This window comes from Hyla sarda, chromosome 2 (assembly GCF_029499605.1).
Source record: "Hyla sarda isolate aHylSar1 chromosome 2, aHylSar1.hap1, whole genome shotgun sequence".
Taxonomy (NCBI): Eukaryota; Metazoa; Chordata; class Amphibia; order Anura; family Hylidae; genus Hyla; species Hyla sarda.
In genome coordinates, this window is record NC_079190.1 from 436,493,309 (window position 1) to 436,511,267 (window position 17,959).

Below are 17,959 nucleotides of genomic sequence, written 5' to 3' on the forward strand. Positions count from 1 at the left end.
TTCCGTCCATGCCCAGAGATTAGCGACAGTGCCATGGATTGCGAACTTTTTGATAATGTTGCGCACTGTGGACTAAGGCAAATCTAGATCTCTGGAGATGGACTTCTAACCTTGAGATTGTTGATATTTTTCCACAATTTTGGTTCTCAAGTCCTCAGACAGTTCTCTTCTCTTTCTGTTGTCCATGCTTAGTGTGGCACACACAGACACACAATGCAAAGACTAAGTGAACTTGTCTCCTTTTTATCTGCTTTCAGGTGTGATTTTTATATTGCCCACACCTGTTACTTGCCCCAGGTGAGTTTAAAGGAGCATCACATGCTGGAAACAATCTTATTTTTCCCCAATTTTTAAAGGATGCCAATAATTTTGTCCAGACCATTTTTGGAGTTTGGTGTTACATTATGTCCAATTTGCTTATTTTTCCTCCCTTTCTTGGTTTAGTTCCAATACACACAAAAGGGAATAAAGATGTGTATAGCAAACCATGTGTTATTGCAATCCTTTTCTGTGAGAAATACTTACGTCTCTTGAAAAATTTCAGGGGTGCCAACATTTACAGCCACTAAAGGGGGCTTTCCCACTATTCCCTGGGGGAAATAAATGCTTTATATTATATGTATATTTGTACATATACATAAAATCATGTATTTTTTTTTTGTTGTTAGCTATATTCTTGAATGCTATTTGGTCTATCAATTGAAGAGCTAAAATGCTCAATGCTCGCTTACTCTGGAACTGAAGATTTCAGCCTCACACCCACCACAAGGAAATCATCCACTATGCGATGCCATATTGTCTTAACAAGTTGTTCGGAGTCAGGATGGCTTTTCGGAGCAGGAGGATAAGGACAATTTTCTACATCATCCCATAGAGACACCAGGCCTTCCTTTAATTAAAAAAAAGTCACACAGTATTTAAAATTTACATGCAAATCATATTAAAATGCATTTACCAGGGAAATACTAATACATTACTATATATTAAAACAATAAAAGTCGCCATTCCAACTTCCTCTGCCACGGTCAGATCTTCCAATCTCAACTGCGGTCCTCTTTCTCCTTCCACTAACGTTTTGCACCCATACACACTGCCGTTCAGCTCTCGCTGGGGCTAGTGAGGAGTATAAAATAACTGGATGAAGGAAGGACAGGACCGCAGCAGGGACTTAACCCCTTACCCTTAAGGACGCAGGACGTAAATGTACGTCCTGGTGAGGTGGTACTTAACGCACCAGGACGTACATTTACGTCCTAAGCATAACCGCGGGCATCGGAGCGATGCCCGTGTCATGCGCGGCTGATCCCGGCTGCTGATCGCAGCCAGGGACCCGCCGGCAATGGCCGACGCCCGCGATTTCGCGGGCGTCCGCCATTAACCCCTCAGGTGCCGGGATCAATACAGATCCCGGCATCTGCGGCAGTTCGCGATTAAAATGAACGATCGGATCGCCCGCAGCGCTGCTGCGGGGATCCGATCATTCATAACGCCGCACGGAGGTCCCCTCTCCTTCCTCCGTGCGGCTCCTGGCGTCTCCTGCTCTGGTCTGTGATCGAGCAGACCAGAGCAGAAGATGACCGATAATACTGATCTGTTCTATGTCCTATACATAGAACAGATCAGTATTAGCAATCATGGTATTGCTATGAATAGTCCCCTATGGGGACTATTCAAGTGTAAAAAAAAATGTAAAAAAATGTAAAAGTAAAAAAAAAGTGAAAAATCCCCTCCCCCAATAAAAAAGTAAAACGTCCGTTTTTTCCTATTTTACCCCCAAAAAGCGTAAAAAACATTTTTTATAGACATATTTGGTATCGCCGCGTGCGTAAATGTCCGAACTATTAAAATAAAATGTTAATGATCCCGTACGGTGAACGGCGTGAACAAAAAAAAATTAAAAAAGTCCAAAATTCCTACTTTTTTAATACATTTTATTTAAAAAAAATTATAAAAAATGTATTAAAAGTTTTTTATATGCAAATGTGGTATCACAAAAAAGTACAGATCATGGCGCAAAAAATGAGCCCCCATACCGCCGCTTATACGGAAAAATAAAAAAGTTATAGGTCATCAAAATAAAGGGATTATAAACGTACTAATTTGGTTAAAAAGTTTGTGATTTTTTTTAAGCGCAACAATAATATAAAAATATATAATAATGGGTATCATTTTAATCGTATTGACCCTCAGAATAAAGAACACATGTCATTTTTACCAGAAATTGTACGGCGTGAAAACAAAACCTTCCAAAATTATCAAAATTGCGTTTTTCGTTTTAATTTCCCCACAAAAATTTTTGGTTGCGCCATACAGTTTATGATATAATGAGTTATGTCATTACAAAGGACAACTGGTCACGCAAAAAACAAGCACTCATACTAGTCTGTGGATGAAAATATAAAAGAGTTATGATTTTTAGAAGGCGAGGAGGAAAAAATGAAAACGTAAAAATTAAATTGTCTGAGTCCTTAAGGCCAAAATGGGCTGAGTCCTTAAGGGGTTAAAGGAGTACTCCAGGGGCACACTTTTTTTTATGTTATCCCGTCCGGGCTGCAAAATAAAAGAAAACACACTTTATCTTACCTGCCAACGAGCCCCTGGAGCTCCGGTACAGGTGTTCGGTCCCCGGGCTGTATTCTTCTTACTTCCGGTTAGCCCGGCACATCACACGGAGCTTCAGCCTATCACTAGCCGAGGTGGGACATCGCTGCGGCCAGTGATAGGCTGAAGCTCCGTGTGACGTGCCAGGCTAACCGGAAGTAAGAAGAATACAGCCCGGGGACCGAACACCTGTACCGGAGCTCCGGGGGCTCGTTGGCAGGTAAGATAAAGTGTGCTTTCTTTTATTTTGCAGCCCGGACGGGATAACATGAAAAAAGTGTGCACCGGAGTACTCCTTTAAAGATCTGACAGCGGTAGAGGCGGTAAGTGGTAAGTATGCTGGCTTTTTATTGTATTAATCACACCCCCTGAGGAAGCCAACTGAGCGAAAATGCTTTCGGGGCAGGAGGTGAGTGGTGCTAGTCAGATGCATTAGGTCAGTCTGGGGTCATTATCTACTATGCTTTGTATGTATGCTGCTATTATGTCATTGTGCTCCCTTTAATAAGGGACTCTAAGTCTGCTGTATCCGTCATCAGCTAGCTACTTGCTCTACTGCTATATTGCTGTAATATTGCACTGACAGTCATTGTTACTGAGTTATTACCCTTTGCTCATGCCCTGTTTGTGATAGGTCCATAATGTGGAACCATCATTACTTTTCTTCCTAGTATTTTTACCCTATACCACTCCACAGCGCCCTCATCTCCATTCTGCCTGTGTATTCGTAGTACCCATTTTTACATGTTTTTTATGTTTGTTTGTTTTTTAAAAGTGTGTATTTTTTCAATAAAGATCATTATTCTTGATATATACTTGTTCTCATATGGTTTTTTGTTTTGGTGAGGATGTTGCATATAGACCATATGTAAGTGGTTCTCAGATAGCCACACAGTTTTTGGTAACACTTTTTATGCATTAATGCATAAGAAGACATATAGTAAAGTATTAGATTTCTACCAACCATTTTTGTTTTTGCTGAAAAAAAAATCATGGCACAAATATTCTTGATTAATATTCAAACATTTTGTTTCTACAGCTCTAATGTGTCTCACAATTCCTGTGTGGGCAGATCCTGCAGTGCCCCTAATAAGCTAATAAAGTGGGAAACTAAACTCTTGTATCTCTTAGGGGGTTGTCCAGAGGAAGGGGGGAGGCAGTGGTTGGTGGGTTTCTGACTGCTCGGAACCCCTACGATCTTTAGAAGAGGGCCAGGTTCTTTCATCTGTATGGAGCGGTAGATGGGACAGGCCTCCTACCGCTCCATCTACTGTCTATTGGAATCACCAGAGGAGAGTGCTGTCCTCTAGTACCTCAGGAGCTTCCATATACAGTGCATGAAGCTCCATACAGCTGGGAAATCCGGGCCCTCTTCTGGAGATCATTGGGGTCTTAGCTTTTGGACCCCACTCGATCAGATGCTTATGCCCTATCCTGTGTATAGGGGAAAAGTTATTTTTGGCTGGACAACTCCTTTAACATGCACTTAAAACATTAATGGTACACATCAAGGCATTTTGGGTGGGGCTCTTCCTCTCTTTAAGCCAGATCAGGATAGCGCCTGGTATTATATTAACTGTATCTTTTTCCCAGGCAGGTAAGTGATACCTATCCTAAGTATTTGCCAGATAATCATTTTTTAATGCAGGCACAGCACCGTGCTGCAGTACCTGTAGCTGCAGTACCACACATCTGTCGAAGCGATCTGCCCACAGTGTAAGGTTGAGAGGCCGTGCGGCGATAAACAATGAAAGTTCGTAGTTGCTTCGGCAAGCACTGCAGTCGCTATATTTTGGGAATCGGTGGGGTTCTCAAGGGCTGGACCCCCCTGCTAACCATACACTAATGGCCTAACCTGTGCTTTAACCCCTTAACCCCTTAAAGACGCAGGACGTATATTTACGTCCTGCACCGACTCCCGCGATATGAAGCGGGATCGCGCCGCGATCCTGCATCATATCGCGTCGGTCCCGGCGCTCATCAACGGCCGGGACCCGCGGCTAATACCACACATCGCCGATCGCGGCGATGTGCGGTATTAACCCTTTAGAAGCGGCGGTCAAAGCTGACCGCCGCTTCTAAAGTGAAACTGAAAGTGACCCGGCTGCTCAGTCGGGCTGTTCGGGACCGCCGCGGTGAAATCGCGGCGTTCCGAACAGCTGACCGGACATCGGGAGGGCCCTTACCTGCCTCCTCGGTGTCCAATCGACGAATGACTGCTCCGTGCCTGAGATCCAGGCAGGAGCAGTCAAGCGCCGATAATGCTGATCACAGGCGTGTTAATACACGCCAGTGATCAGCATAGGAGATCAGTGTGTGCAGTGTTATAGGTCCCTATGGGACCAATAACACTGCAAAAAAAATGTTAAAAAAAGTGTTAATAAAGGTCATTTAACCCCTTCCCTAATAAAAGTTTGAATCACCCCCCTTTTCCCATAAAAAAAATAAAACAGTGTAAAAAAAAAAAAATAAACATATGTGGTATCGCTGCGTGCGTAAATGTCCGAACTATAAAAATATATTGTTAATTAAACCGCACGGTCAATGGCGTCACTTTTTATACCATTAAAAAAATGAATAAAAAGTGATCAAAAAGTCCGATCAAAACAAAAATCATACTGATAAAAACTTCAGATCACCGTGCAAAAAATTAGTCCTCATATCGCCCTGTACATGGAAAAATAAAAAAGTTATAGGGGTCAGAAGATGACATTTTTAAACGTATAAATTTTCCTGCATGAAGTTATGATTTTTTCCAGAAGTCCGACAAAATCAAACCTATATAAGTAGGGTATCATTTTAACCGTATGGACCTACAGAATAATGATAAGGTGTAATTTTTACCGAAATATGCACTGCGTAGAAACGGAAGCCCCCAAAATTAACAAAATGGCGTTTTTTTTTCGATTTTGTCGCACAATGATTTTTTTTTTCCGTTTCGCCGTGCATTTTTGGGTAAAATGACTAATGTCACTGCAAAGTAGAATTGGCGACGCATAAAATAAGCCATAATATGGATTTTTAGGTGGAAAATTGAAAGGGTTATGATTTTTAAAAGGTAAGGAGGAAAAAACTAAAGTGCAAAAACGGAAAAACCCTGAGTCCTTAAGAGGTTAAGGACTGAGCGTTTTTCAGTTTTTGCACTATAGTTTTTTCCTCCTTACATTTAAAAAATCATAACCCTTTCAATTTTGCACCTAAAAATCCATATGATGTTTTTTTTTTTGCGCCACCCATTCTACTTTGTAATGACATCAGCCATTTTACCCAAAAATCTACGGCAAAACGGAAAAAAAATCATTGTGAGACAAAATTGAAGAAAAAAAAACCCATTTTGTAACTTTTGGGGTCTTCCGTTTCTACGCAGTAAATTTTTAGGTAAAAATGACACCTTATCTTTATTCTGTAGGTCCATACGGTTAAAATTATATCCTACTTATATAGATTTGATTTTGTCGTACTTCTTGAAAAAAATCATAACTACATGCAGGAAAATTTATATGTTTAAAATGGTCATCTTCTGACCCCTATAACTTTTTTATTTTTCCATGAACGGGCGGTATGAGGGCTCAAATTTTGCGCCATGATCTGCAGTTTTATCAGTACCATTTTTGTTTTGATCAGACTTTTTGATCGCTTTTTATTCATTTTTTATGGTATAAAATGTGACCAAAAATAAGCTATTTTGAACTTTGGAATTTTTTTTGTGTGTACGCCATTGACCACTCTTTAATAAACAATATATTTTTATGGTTTGGACATTTACGCACGCGGCAATACCACATATGTTTATTTTTATTTACACACTTTTTTTAAATGGGAAAAGGGGGGTGACTCTGATTTTTATTAGGGAAGGGGTTAAATTACATTTATTAACTTTTTTTTATTTTTTACTTTTTTTATGCAGTGTTATAACCTCTAGGGGCTGTAATATTGCATATACTGATTGCAGGCACTGTTCAATGAATTGCCATAAGAATGCATTGATCAGTGTTTTCTGCGCTTGATTGCTCAAGCCTGGATTTCAGGTTTGGAGCAATCAAATGCTGATCGGACAGCCGGGAAGAAGGTAAGAAACCTCGCGCTGTTCTCTCTGCTGTTCGGGATGCCGCGATTTCTCCACAGCAGCCCCGAACAGCTCCGCTGAGCTAAACGGCAGAGTATTCTCCCATTTTAGACGCCACAATCAACTTCGATTGCGGCGTCTAAAGGGTTAATACCGGACATCAGCCCGATCGGCGATGTCCGGTATTAGCCGCGGGTCCTGGTTGCTAATAGAGACCGGGACACCGCAGATACGGAGCGCGCTCAGCTTCTGAGCGCACTTCACAGATTGGGATATAATATACGTCCGTGGTCGTTAAAGGGGTTCTCCGGTGCTTAAACATCTTATCCCCTATCCATAGCTATCCCGTAGGCTTGCATTGCGGGGCGGAGTGTGACGGCACACGCTGGCGCAGGCGTGACGTCACACACTGCCCGCCCTGTAGTAGCCGGTAATCGGGACTGATTACAAACGGGGTGCCGCGTGCATGATCCCGGGGGTCCCCAGCGGCGGGACTCCCGCGATCAGGCATCTTATCCCCTATCCTTTGGATAGGGGATAAGATGTTTAAGCACCGGAGAACCCCTTTAAGGGGTTAATATAAGCAATAATAGTCCCTGATCTTCCATTTTCAGCCACAAACAAGACTAATGAAAGTGTTTTACCTATAAAAATCTGTTGACTTAGCAGGGGCTAACACAAGACGACATCTTTTAGCAAGATACAGCATAGTAGGTGAGATGGTAAAACAAAGATAATGCTTGTTAACTCCAATTTTTTGTGGCAGGGTAAAAATTTATACAAGCAAGTAATGTAGCACTCCACTTGCAGAGAAATTAGAAGAATTTTATTATTGCAATTAGAGATGAGCGAACTTACAGTAAATTCGATTCATCACGAACTTCTCAGCTCGGCAGTTGATGACTTTTCCTGCATAAATTAGTTCAGCTTTCCGGTGCTCCCATGGGCTGGAAAAGGTGGATACAGTCCTAGGAGACTCTTTCCTAGGACTGTATCCACCTTTTCCAGCCCACCGGAGCACCGGAAAGCTGAACTAATTTATGCAGGAAAAGTCAGCAACCGCCGAGCTGAGAAGTTCGTGACGAATCGAATTTACTGTAAGTTCGCTCATCTCTAATTGCAATCTAATTTACAAAAGTAACATTTCGGTCAATTCAGACCTTCATCAGATCAGATTGCTGTGGTGAAATGATAGTAAAGGTTGAATAACGGTCAGGTACCGTGCTGTGAGGTAAGTTGTGTGGCGACCATGGTACTAATAAAATTCTTCTAATTTCACCGCAAGTGAGACCCTAAGGCTAGTTTTACACTGCAGAAAATTTCCGCCCAGAGATTCCGAGTGCGGCCAGCGCCGACTGAATCAGTCTACACTAGGACCGCGCGGACACTGCAGTCTCCAATAAATTGCAATGTGTTCTGTGAGTATTTACACCTGAAGAATTAATATATATTAATTTTTTTGCACACTCACACTTCCCCAAAAATGATAAGATGTCGCAGTACCTTCTCAGCAGAGCGGATTGATGACTTCACGTCCAGGGACATGTCTATTAATGCGTCACATGAAGACTCAAGCACTCGGTCTTGGACCTGCGTGTGGCGCTGCAGTTCCTCAAGTAAAAGAAAATTTGCCTGTAATAAAAGGTGAACCCAACAATTACAATCCAGCACAATCCACTCCATCAATCAAGTCTTCACATTTCAATTACCATTAAAAATTTATAAATACCTTTTCAGACATTACTCAGACAATAAAAAATGTGAGAGTCATGAAACTTTATTACTGGACTTTAGAACAGCAGGTAATACTAGAGGACATGAAGAACCAGTCCAAATGAAAAGGGTGTCATGCTGATAATAGATTAAGAAATTGCTTGCAATGCAACTGTTTTACATATTGTTCCACTGCTCAAATGTCTTCTCTTACAAACAGGAAAAAACACTACCCTGTGCAAAATTTAACCCCTTATGGATCGGGACAATTGGAGTTTTTGGGTTTATTTTCTCCTCCTTTTAAGAACCATAACTCTTAATTTTCCATCACAGAGCCATATGAAGGCTTGTTTTTTTGTGGAACTAATTGTATTTTGTAGGGACGCATTTCACTTTAACACACAATATACTGCAAAACAGAAGAAAAACTATTATTTTTTAGGTGAAATTGAAAATATAAAATGCAAATTTACGTTGTTTTAAGTGACATGTTATCTGCATTCCTCAGATTAGTACAATTACAATGATACCCAATTTAGAAAAGAAAAACTATTTAAATTGCCATTTTCTGACCCCCTACATTTTATTTTCTGTCTACAAAAGTAGGGGAAATTCACTGTGCCATATACTGTTTTCATCTGAACCATTTTGGTATTGATCCGACTTTTTGATCATTTTTATTTACATTTTTTTGTGGTGTAACCAGAAAACCATAATTCCGGCTCTAGCAATATAAGACTCCCAGCAGCTATGTAGGCCAGCCAGGATTGAGGGCGGCCAGAACAACAGCTTTATTAGACATCCTTTAAAATAATTAAAGTAGAGTTTTATTTATTTATTTATTTTTTAATATGGCCCTTTTGTGGGATATATAAAAATAAACATCTACTTACCTCAAGCGCTCCCATGGTGCCAAAGGTGCTGCTCTGGTCCCCAGCAGAAATCGCCCTTCCCGAGCTGCAGTCTACTGAAGCACCCGGGCCCAATGTGACATGGTAATTGCTCAGCAAATCGTCGCTGGCTGAGGCAGGACATTACAGTGGCCAGCGATTCCATGAGCTGCAGTATGACACCCTGGGCCTGGGTGCTTATGTAGACGACAGTCACACTGCAGTTCAGGTAGACTATCGTTGTGGGGGACTGGAGAAGGACACCGGAGGCATCACTGAAGCGCTGGGGGGTAAGTAGAGGTTTATTTATTTTTTTATATTCGTTGCAAACCGCAATAGCTATCGTTAGAAACCCCCTCCTCCAACCAGAGTTCTCCTTTAAAGTGTACCTGTCACATGTCTTCGATAACTATCAATGCTGTGCTGGTTCTTTCTTTTTTGGGTGTTGCAATCACCTGAATTTTAGCAATTTTTCCCTATGTTCACTATGTTTTAGCAAGGAGAGAGGAGGGGGCGTTACACTAGCAATGCTGATGTGTGCCCTACACTAATGATAGTGCCTCTTTAAACACAAGACATAAAAGCATTTAAAACTGGTCAAGAAGAACCTTCACACCCTGCCAGAATTTAAAAAGTGGTGGGATCCCTACAGTAATAATTATAATTGTAGGGGCATAACTCAGATATGGCAAGCCAAAATGAATTTATGATCAGTGCAACCCAGTGTAACAAGTACAATATGCTAATCTATGCAAATGACATTTATCATATCTGGGTGCCAAGCCACAGAACTGTTACTGGTCTCATAAACCTAGGTAAAGAACAGATAGCAGCCACAGTTGGCATGGTTCTATGTCAGACACAACAGGGAACACCACCATACTCTATGCGCGCTTTGCAGTACTGTTTGCTTCATCTCGGACTATGCAGATGTGACATCTGTATTAACCCCTTAAGGACCAAGCCCATTTTGACCTTAAGGACCAGGCCAATTTTATATTTGCATTTTCGTTTTTTCCTCCTCGTCTTCTAAAAATCGTAACTCTTTTATATTTTTATCCACAGACTAGTATAAGGGCTTGTTTTTTGCGTGACCAGTTGTCCTGCATAATGAAATCACTAATTTTACCATAAAATGTATGGCGCAACCAAAAAAATACTATTTGTGTGGGTAAATTAAAAAGAAAACCGCAATTTTGCAAATTTTGGAAGGTTTCGTTTTCACGCCGTACAATTTATGGTAAAAATGACATGTGTTCTTTATTCTGTGGGTCTATACAATTAAAATGATACCCATGATTATATACTTTTCTATTATTGTTGCGCAAACTTTTTAACCAAATAAGTATGTTTAACCCCTTAAGGACGCAGGACATAAATGTACGTCCTGGTGAGGTGGTACTTAACGCACCAGGACGTACATTTACGTCCTGTGCATAACCGCGGGCAACGGAGCGATGCCCGTGTCATGCGCGGCTGATCCCAGCTGCTGATCGCAGCCAGGGAGCCGCCGGCAATGGCCGACGCCCGCGATCTCGCGGGCGTCCGCCATTAACCCCTCAGGTGCCGGGATCAATACAGATCCCGGCATCTGCGGCAGTGCGCGATTTGAATGAATGATCGGATCGCCCGCAGCGCTGCTGCGGGGATCCGATCATTCATAACGCCGCACGGAGGTCCCCTCACCTTCCTCCGTCCGGCTCCCGGCATCTCCTGCTCTGGTCTGAGATCGAGCAGACCAGAGCAGAAGATCGCCGATAACACTGATCTGTTCTATGTCCTATACATAGAACAGATCAGTATTAGATCATGGTATTGCTATGAATAGTCCCCTATGGGGACTATTCAAGTGTAAAAAAAAAAAGTAAAAAAATGTAAAAGTAAAAAAAATTTGAAAAATCCCCTCCCCCAATAAAAAAGTAAAACGTCCGTTTTTTCCTATTTTACCCCCAAAAAGCGTAAAAATTTTTTTTTAATAGACATATTTGGTATCGCCGCGTGCGTAAATGTCCGAACTATTAAAATAAAATGTTAATGTTCCCATACGGTGAACGGCGTGAACGAAAAAAAAAAAAAAGTCCCAAATTCCTACTTTTTTTATACATTTTATTAAAAAAAAATAATTATAAAAAATGTATTAAAAGTTTTTTATATGCAAATGTGGTATCAAAAAAAAGTACAGATCATGGCGCAAAAAATTAGCCCCCATACCGCTGCTTATACGGAAAAATAAAAAAGATAGAGGTCATCAAAATAAAGGGATTATAAAACGTACTAATTTGGTTAAAAAGTTTGTGATTTTTTTTAAGCGCAACAGTAATATAAAAGTATATAATAATGGGTATAATTTTAATCGTATTGACCCTCAGAATAAAGAACACACGTAATTTTTACCATAAATTGTACGGCATGAAAACGAAACCTTCCAAAATTAGCAAAATTGCGTTTTTCGTTTTAATTTCCCCACAAAAATAGTGTTTTTTGGTTGTGCCATACATTTTATGATATAATGAGTGATGTCATTACAAAGGACAACTGGTCGCGCAAAAAACAAGTCCTCATACTAGTCTGTGGATGAAAATATAAAAGAGTTATGATTTTTAGAAGGCGAGGAGGAAAAAATGAAAACGTAAAAATTAAATTGTCTGAGTCCTTAAGGCCAAAATGGGCTGAGTCCTTAAGGGGTTAAAATCCTATTTTGACTTTTTTTTTTTTTACTTTTTCATTTTTCCGTATAAGCGGCTGTATGAGGGCTCATTTTTTTGTGCCATGATCTGTACTTTTTTTTATTGATAGCACATTTGTGGTTATAAAACTTTTATTCATTTTTTTATTATTATTTTTATGTTCACACCGTTCACCGTACAGGATCAATACCATTATATTTTAATAGTTCGGACATTTATGCACGCGGCGATACCAAATATGTGTATACATTTTTTTTTTTTTTTTTTTTTTTTACACTTTATGGGGCTAAAATGGGAAAAAAGGACATTTTAAATTTTTTTTGGGGGAGGGGATTTTTCACAATTTTTTTTTACTTTCATTTTTACACTTTAATAGTCCCCACAGGGGACTATCTATAGCAATCAAAGCAAGCAATAGAGCTAATACTGTTCAGTGCTATGCATAGGACATAGCACTAATCAGTATTTTCTGTGATCTTCTGCTCTGGTCTGCTCGCTCTCAGACCAGAGCAGAAGATCCCGGGAGATGGCCGGAGCAAGGTGAGGGGACCTCCTGCAGCCATGATCTGTATTGATCACGGCATCTGAGGGGTTAATGGCAGACATCCGCGCGATCGCGGATGTCCGCCATTACCGCCGGGTCCCTGGCTGCTGATAGCTGCCGGGACCTGCCGCACATGACGCGCGCACCCGCCCGGTGCTTGCAGTCATGGTGGCGCGTACATGTACGTCATGGTGCGTTAAGTACCACGTCATCATGACGTACATTTACGTCCATTGTCGTTAAGGAGTTAAGGAGTGAAGTTAATTCAGTTGAATAAAAAACCAACAAGAGTATACAAGACGCCTTCCTTATCTCTTGATCCTTTGATTTGCCTTTTTGGTATCCTGGATGAAGAGATCTGGACACATCACACATGCACACTCTTGCGGGAAACCTTGTTCATGGCCAGGAAGGCTATTGCCCTCAAATGGATGGACCCCAGCTCTCCTACCCTGACTCAATGGAAGGCTCCTGTTAATGCCACATTACCTTTCTCTAATATAGTTTATAAACATAGGAAATGTCCAGGGAAATTCCACTCTGTATGGGGTGGCTGGTGCTCCTCTCCCTTAACCCAACGTTCCAACGTTCGGGGTCTTCTCCCAGGGATTTGTATTGCTCCTCTGAAGCTTTCTGTGCTGTATATTGTAGTCTCTAGTCCCTGTTTTGTTTTTCTTTTTCTCTGTATCTGTCTTTGTCAGCTCTCTGTTTTTTGTGTCGATGTGTGGGTGGCCTATGATAGATTGAGTACATGTCTCTATGGAACACGGTGGTTTATTCATGCCTCAATAGGTGCATTATGGCTACTGTTCTGGTTCGTTTACATTTTCTTCAATTGTGTTACATCTCGTGGCCTTTCAACTGCGTCTTTATGGCTGTATACTGTGTTAACTTTACTAGGCCTGTGGTCTGATGTTGTTTACTTTTCAATAAAACGTATTTAAAAAAAAAAAAAAAAAAGAGTATACAAGACAATAATAGGGGCATTTATTAAGACTGGCATTTCATACGCAGCTCTTATTGAAATCTGTGCTGATGAAAGATGTGACAAATTTATTAATAGCTGTGGGCCTCTTAAGGGTGCATTCCCACAGGGCGTATACGCAGCGTATTTGACGCTGCGCAAAATGTATGGCAGCAGCGGGAAATACGCTGCGTATTCCTTGCTCACTATACACACAGGGCTTTCCGGCGACAGCCCTATGTGTGTAGTGAGTTTTGGAGGCGGAATTTGGCGGAAAAATTTTGCTCGGAAATTTTGTTGAAAGCAGAGTCCCATTGTTTTCAATGTGATTCCGCGTGCACCGTGTACACAATGGAATTTCCATGGTGGAAACATTTGCATGCAAAAATCCTTATTCCAGCCTCCGCAGAAAGAAATGACATTTAAATTCTTTCTGCAAAATCTGCTCAGAAATGCATTGCTGTCTATGTAGACAGCGCATAAATGAGTGGCCCTAGTGCTGGCATGTACTGCTGGCCACCATGACTGTCTGCAGAATGTCCGCCCTGAAATTGTCTGGGCATACATTCCACTGTCTGCACATAACCTTAAGAGATTTTTAAGGATTTGCCAAAAAGACTAGTATGCAGCTAACTAATAATGCTTTAACCTGATTCCGCATAACCAGGTACATGTACATGATGATTAAGACTGACTTGCCACATCACCACGTACATGTACCTGATGATTTTAAACTGTCAGGGCACCGCCGTGTTCTGTGACAGTTTAGTGAGCTCGGCTGTGCAGCACAACCCAAGCATCCCTGAAGCCGGCCAGGGACCAATCGCAGTGGTCCCCGGCTGGCAATCACTGTTATTAGTCTGTAATACTGACAGACCAATAGCAGTGACATTTGGGGGGTCTCCCAGTCGAAAGATGCCACCCACAGCCCTCAGGATCATCGAAGCTGTGCTCCGATTCTGAGTGTGACAGCATCGTCTATAAGGGTTAAAGAGGGAGGGAGCCTGACAATGGCCTCCACTGTTATGGCTCCAGGAGCCAATCAGCCTCTACCTAAGGTAGAGTCTGATCTGCTATAGTATGTCTGTCAGTGTATCACTGACAGGCATAGGCATAATACAGTGGAGTACAGATGTGTACTACACTGTATTATGTGTACAATTAGTAAAAATAAATAAAATTTAAAATTTACAAACACACACACATACATATGTGTATATATATATATATATATATATATATATATTTATTTATTTATTTGAAACAAAAAAAAAAATGTTATGGTATAAATGTAATGACATAAAAAAAAAGTATATACATTTGGTATCACCATAATCCCACCGATGGCAGAGCAAAAAGTTACCATTGTCATTTATACTGCATGACAAACAACTTAACAAAATAAAATAAAAAAACAACCGCTGAATATTTACCTTTTTTACCACCTCATAGAAAAAATATATATATGAGTGTCCCATGTACCCCCAGAATGGAACCAGTGAAAGTGTCAACTTGTCTGCCTAAAATATTTCTGCACCCCAAGGCCTCTGCAACAAAATATCCTAACCTCTTTAGGACATAGGACGTTCTCTAACGTCCCCGCTACCTGGGCTTTAATGCCCAAGGACGTTAGAGAACGTCCTGTTGTATTTCCGGTCTCTGCCGCGCACCGGGCAGAGATCGGAACGGCATGTCTGCTGAAATCTTTCAGCAGGCATGCCGTGCAAATGCCGAGGGGGGTCCCGGGACCCCCGCATGTCGGCGATCGCAGAAAATCGAATGTCAATTCAGACATGCGATTTTCTCCTATTCCGGGCTGATCGGGTCTCTGGTGACCCGATCACCCGGAAAATAGGGATGCTCGGACCTGTCAGTGACAGTGCAGGGTAGAAGTGAGGTCGCAATGCTGCGATCTCCTCCCATCCCCTGCCATTGGTGAGAACTGATTTTGACCAATGGCAGAGCAGGACGGTGGGTTGCCATGGAAACCCCCCGTTCTGCCCACCCCTGGATGTCAGGCAGAACGGGGGGAGAACATGGAGGCCGGTACCTGGAGGAGAAGACTCGTGGGGCCTGGCAATCATCGCAGATATTCACCAGAGATCCCGCCTCAGGTAGGTCGGGGGGGGGGGGGGGGGGGGAGAAATGAAACTGAAAGTAAAGTGATTTTTACTGTGGCAACCACTAGGAAGGCCGAACTGCAACTCCCAGCATGCCCAGACAGCCTTTGGCTGTCTGGGCATGCTGGGAGTTGTAGTTTTGTAACATCTGGAGGGTCACAGTTTGGGGACCACTGTTACAGTGGTGCCCAAACTGTAGCCCTTCAGATGTTGCCAAACTACAACTCTTAGCATGCCTAGACTGCCCAGGCATGCTGGGAGTTGTAGTTCTGTAACATCTGTCCCTTCAGATTTTGCAATTTTCATGAAATTTTTGAAAATTGCTGCTCTACTTTGAAGCCCTTGTGAATAAAAATAAAATGTATTTGGAATATCCATTTTCCTTACAAGCAGAGAGCTTCAAAGTTAGAAAAATGCTACATTTTCAAAATTTTCATGAAATTTTGGAATTTTTCACAAAAAAAGGATGCAAGTAACGCCGAAAATGTACCACCAAAATAAAGTAGAATATGTCACGAAAAAACAATCTTAGAATCAGAATATTCGGTAAAAGCATCTTAAAGTTATTAATGCTTAAAGTGACGGTGGTCAGATGTGCAAAAAACGCTCTGGTCCTAAGGTGTAAAATGGCCTGGTCCTTAAAGGGCTAAACTAAAAGGAGGCCCCAAAATCCACACAGAACGCCTTTATGTGTGAGGCCTATGTGTGAGTTAAATACGTCAGAATTAGGGGAATAAATGTTGATTTGAATTGCTCTCCCATAGAGCTGCATGGAGGGGGCATGAATGGGATAAGTTGTTACATCCCTGAGTTCCCCTTTAATAAAGAAATTGTCAAGCGACAGTGCTCAGAGGTAACAAGGGTCATGGGCATGAAATAGGACTGATAAATAATATAGTGTATATTAAAGGCAAACCTGCAATCTGGCTTCCAGTGTCTGTAACATCAGAAAATGGTTTTCCTGAGACTCATTAACTTTTACATCTACGCGGTCAGCCTGAAAGAAAGCACAACAATATATATTTAGTAACCATAAAAACATGGCTGTCAGGACTGCTTTATTATAGCAAAAGCATTAGACACATAAATAACACAACTAGTCTAAACAGATCAAATGAAAGCTCACATTTCAAGGAACTGGTCTGAAATATAACAGTCTTTGAAAATCATGCAAGATTGCCTGTAGATCTGGTGGGAATGCAATAAAAAACAAAGAAAATAATAACATATTACAGGGCTTCTCCTTTTAGAACAAAACTTCGTCAATATGCCCTATTAAATGACTTATCCAGCCCCTTGAATTTTTTCAGTCTACAATGATATCTAACAACAAAAGTGGTAATACTCACTTTCCTAACCCATGCGGACACCACCCTGGAAGGCTTCTGGCCAGGACAAGGTGTTTCTACACGAGACCGCTGCAGCCATTCCCAGGGTGCAGTGGTGATGTAAAGCTGGGTGATTTTTTCCCCTGCCGTACTACACAGAGAAACAACAAGAGAAGGAATAAAAAACGTGTTCCTCAATGAAGGCGCTGGTCCGTGGGTACATTTAAATGTTTAATTATGACATATAAAGCAACGCGTTTCTACCCCGGACAGGGGTCTTCATCAGGCATGCCTGATGAAGACCCCTGTCCGGGGTCGAAACGCGTTGCTTTAGATGTCATAATTAAACATTTAAATGTACCCACGGACCAGCGCCTTCATTGAGGAACACGTTTTTTATTCCTTCTCTTGTTGTTCTGCTACCGGCGAGACTGACGTCACTCCGGGAAGTTCCTTGTGGCAGCTGTCCGGCTTTCCTCCATCTCAGACGCTACTGTAGGTGTTGTGCTCTTAGCGCAACACCCAAGGGTAAGGACCCATCTTTTCTTTTACCTGGATTCATCTTTCCAGACGGTCCTCACCCAGGGGCGCACCTTTGGCTGTTTTTTTGTTTGCATTAGTACTACACAGAGAAGAAGTCCTTGACCTATAACTTCTGTCCCTGTCCTGGTAGCATTATGATGCTGCTGCTGCCTGGCTTTGCACTCCTTTTAGGCCCTTGTATATTTTTCTACTCATTAAGTAAAACACAAGAAAATTGCTTTCATTTATAGAGGTTTTAGGGGGTGTGGTGTAGGGGGAGGGCCAAGGTTTCACAAATTTTGTGTGATATTAGGGATTGGGGGGTTGTTATGTTGTGGTTTTTTTTCATTTATCTCCTATGACTTTGCTCCTTTGTATCTTACTATTTGCAAGGGACAGAGGCTTCTTACTTCTTATTGTATTTACTGTACTTTTGGTACTTACATTGGACTGACATGTTTTATCTAAGGCCTGTTAACCAGGATCTGTTTGTATGAGAAAATCCTAATAAAAATATGTTTAAA

At 41.5% G+C, this 17,959-nt stretch overlaps 1 protein-coding gene across 7 annotated transcripts in view; it reads right to left on the bottom strand.

Annotated features, from left to right (window-relative positions):
* FANCB (FA complementation group B) overlaps positions 1-17,959 on the bottom strand; it is a 59,315-nt gene that overhangs the window by 10,617 nt on the left and 30,739 nt on the right. For all 7 annotated transcript variants that reach the window (XM_056559172.1, XM_056559169.1, XM_056559171.1 and 4 more), the window contains exons 4-6: positions 16,502-16,582; positions 8,171-8,299; positions 732-889 (exon numbers count right to left, since the gene is read on the bottom strand). In XM_056559172.1, coding sequence (XP_056415147.1) covers positions 732-889; positions 8,171-8,299; positions 16,502-16,582 — 368 coding nt within the window. The remainder of the gene's footprint in view (positions 1-731; positions 890-8,170; positions 8,300-16,501; positions 16,583-17,959) is intronic.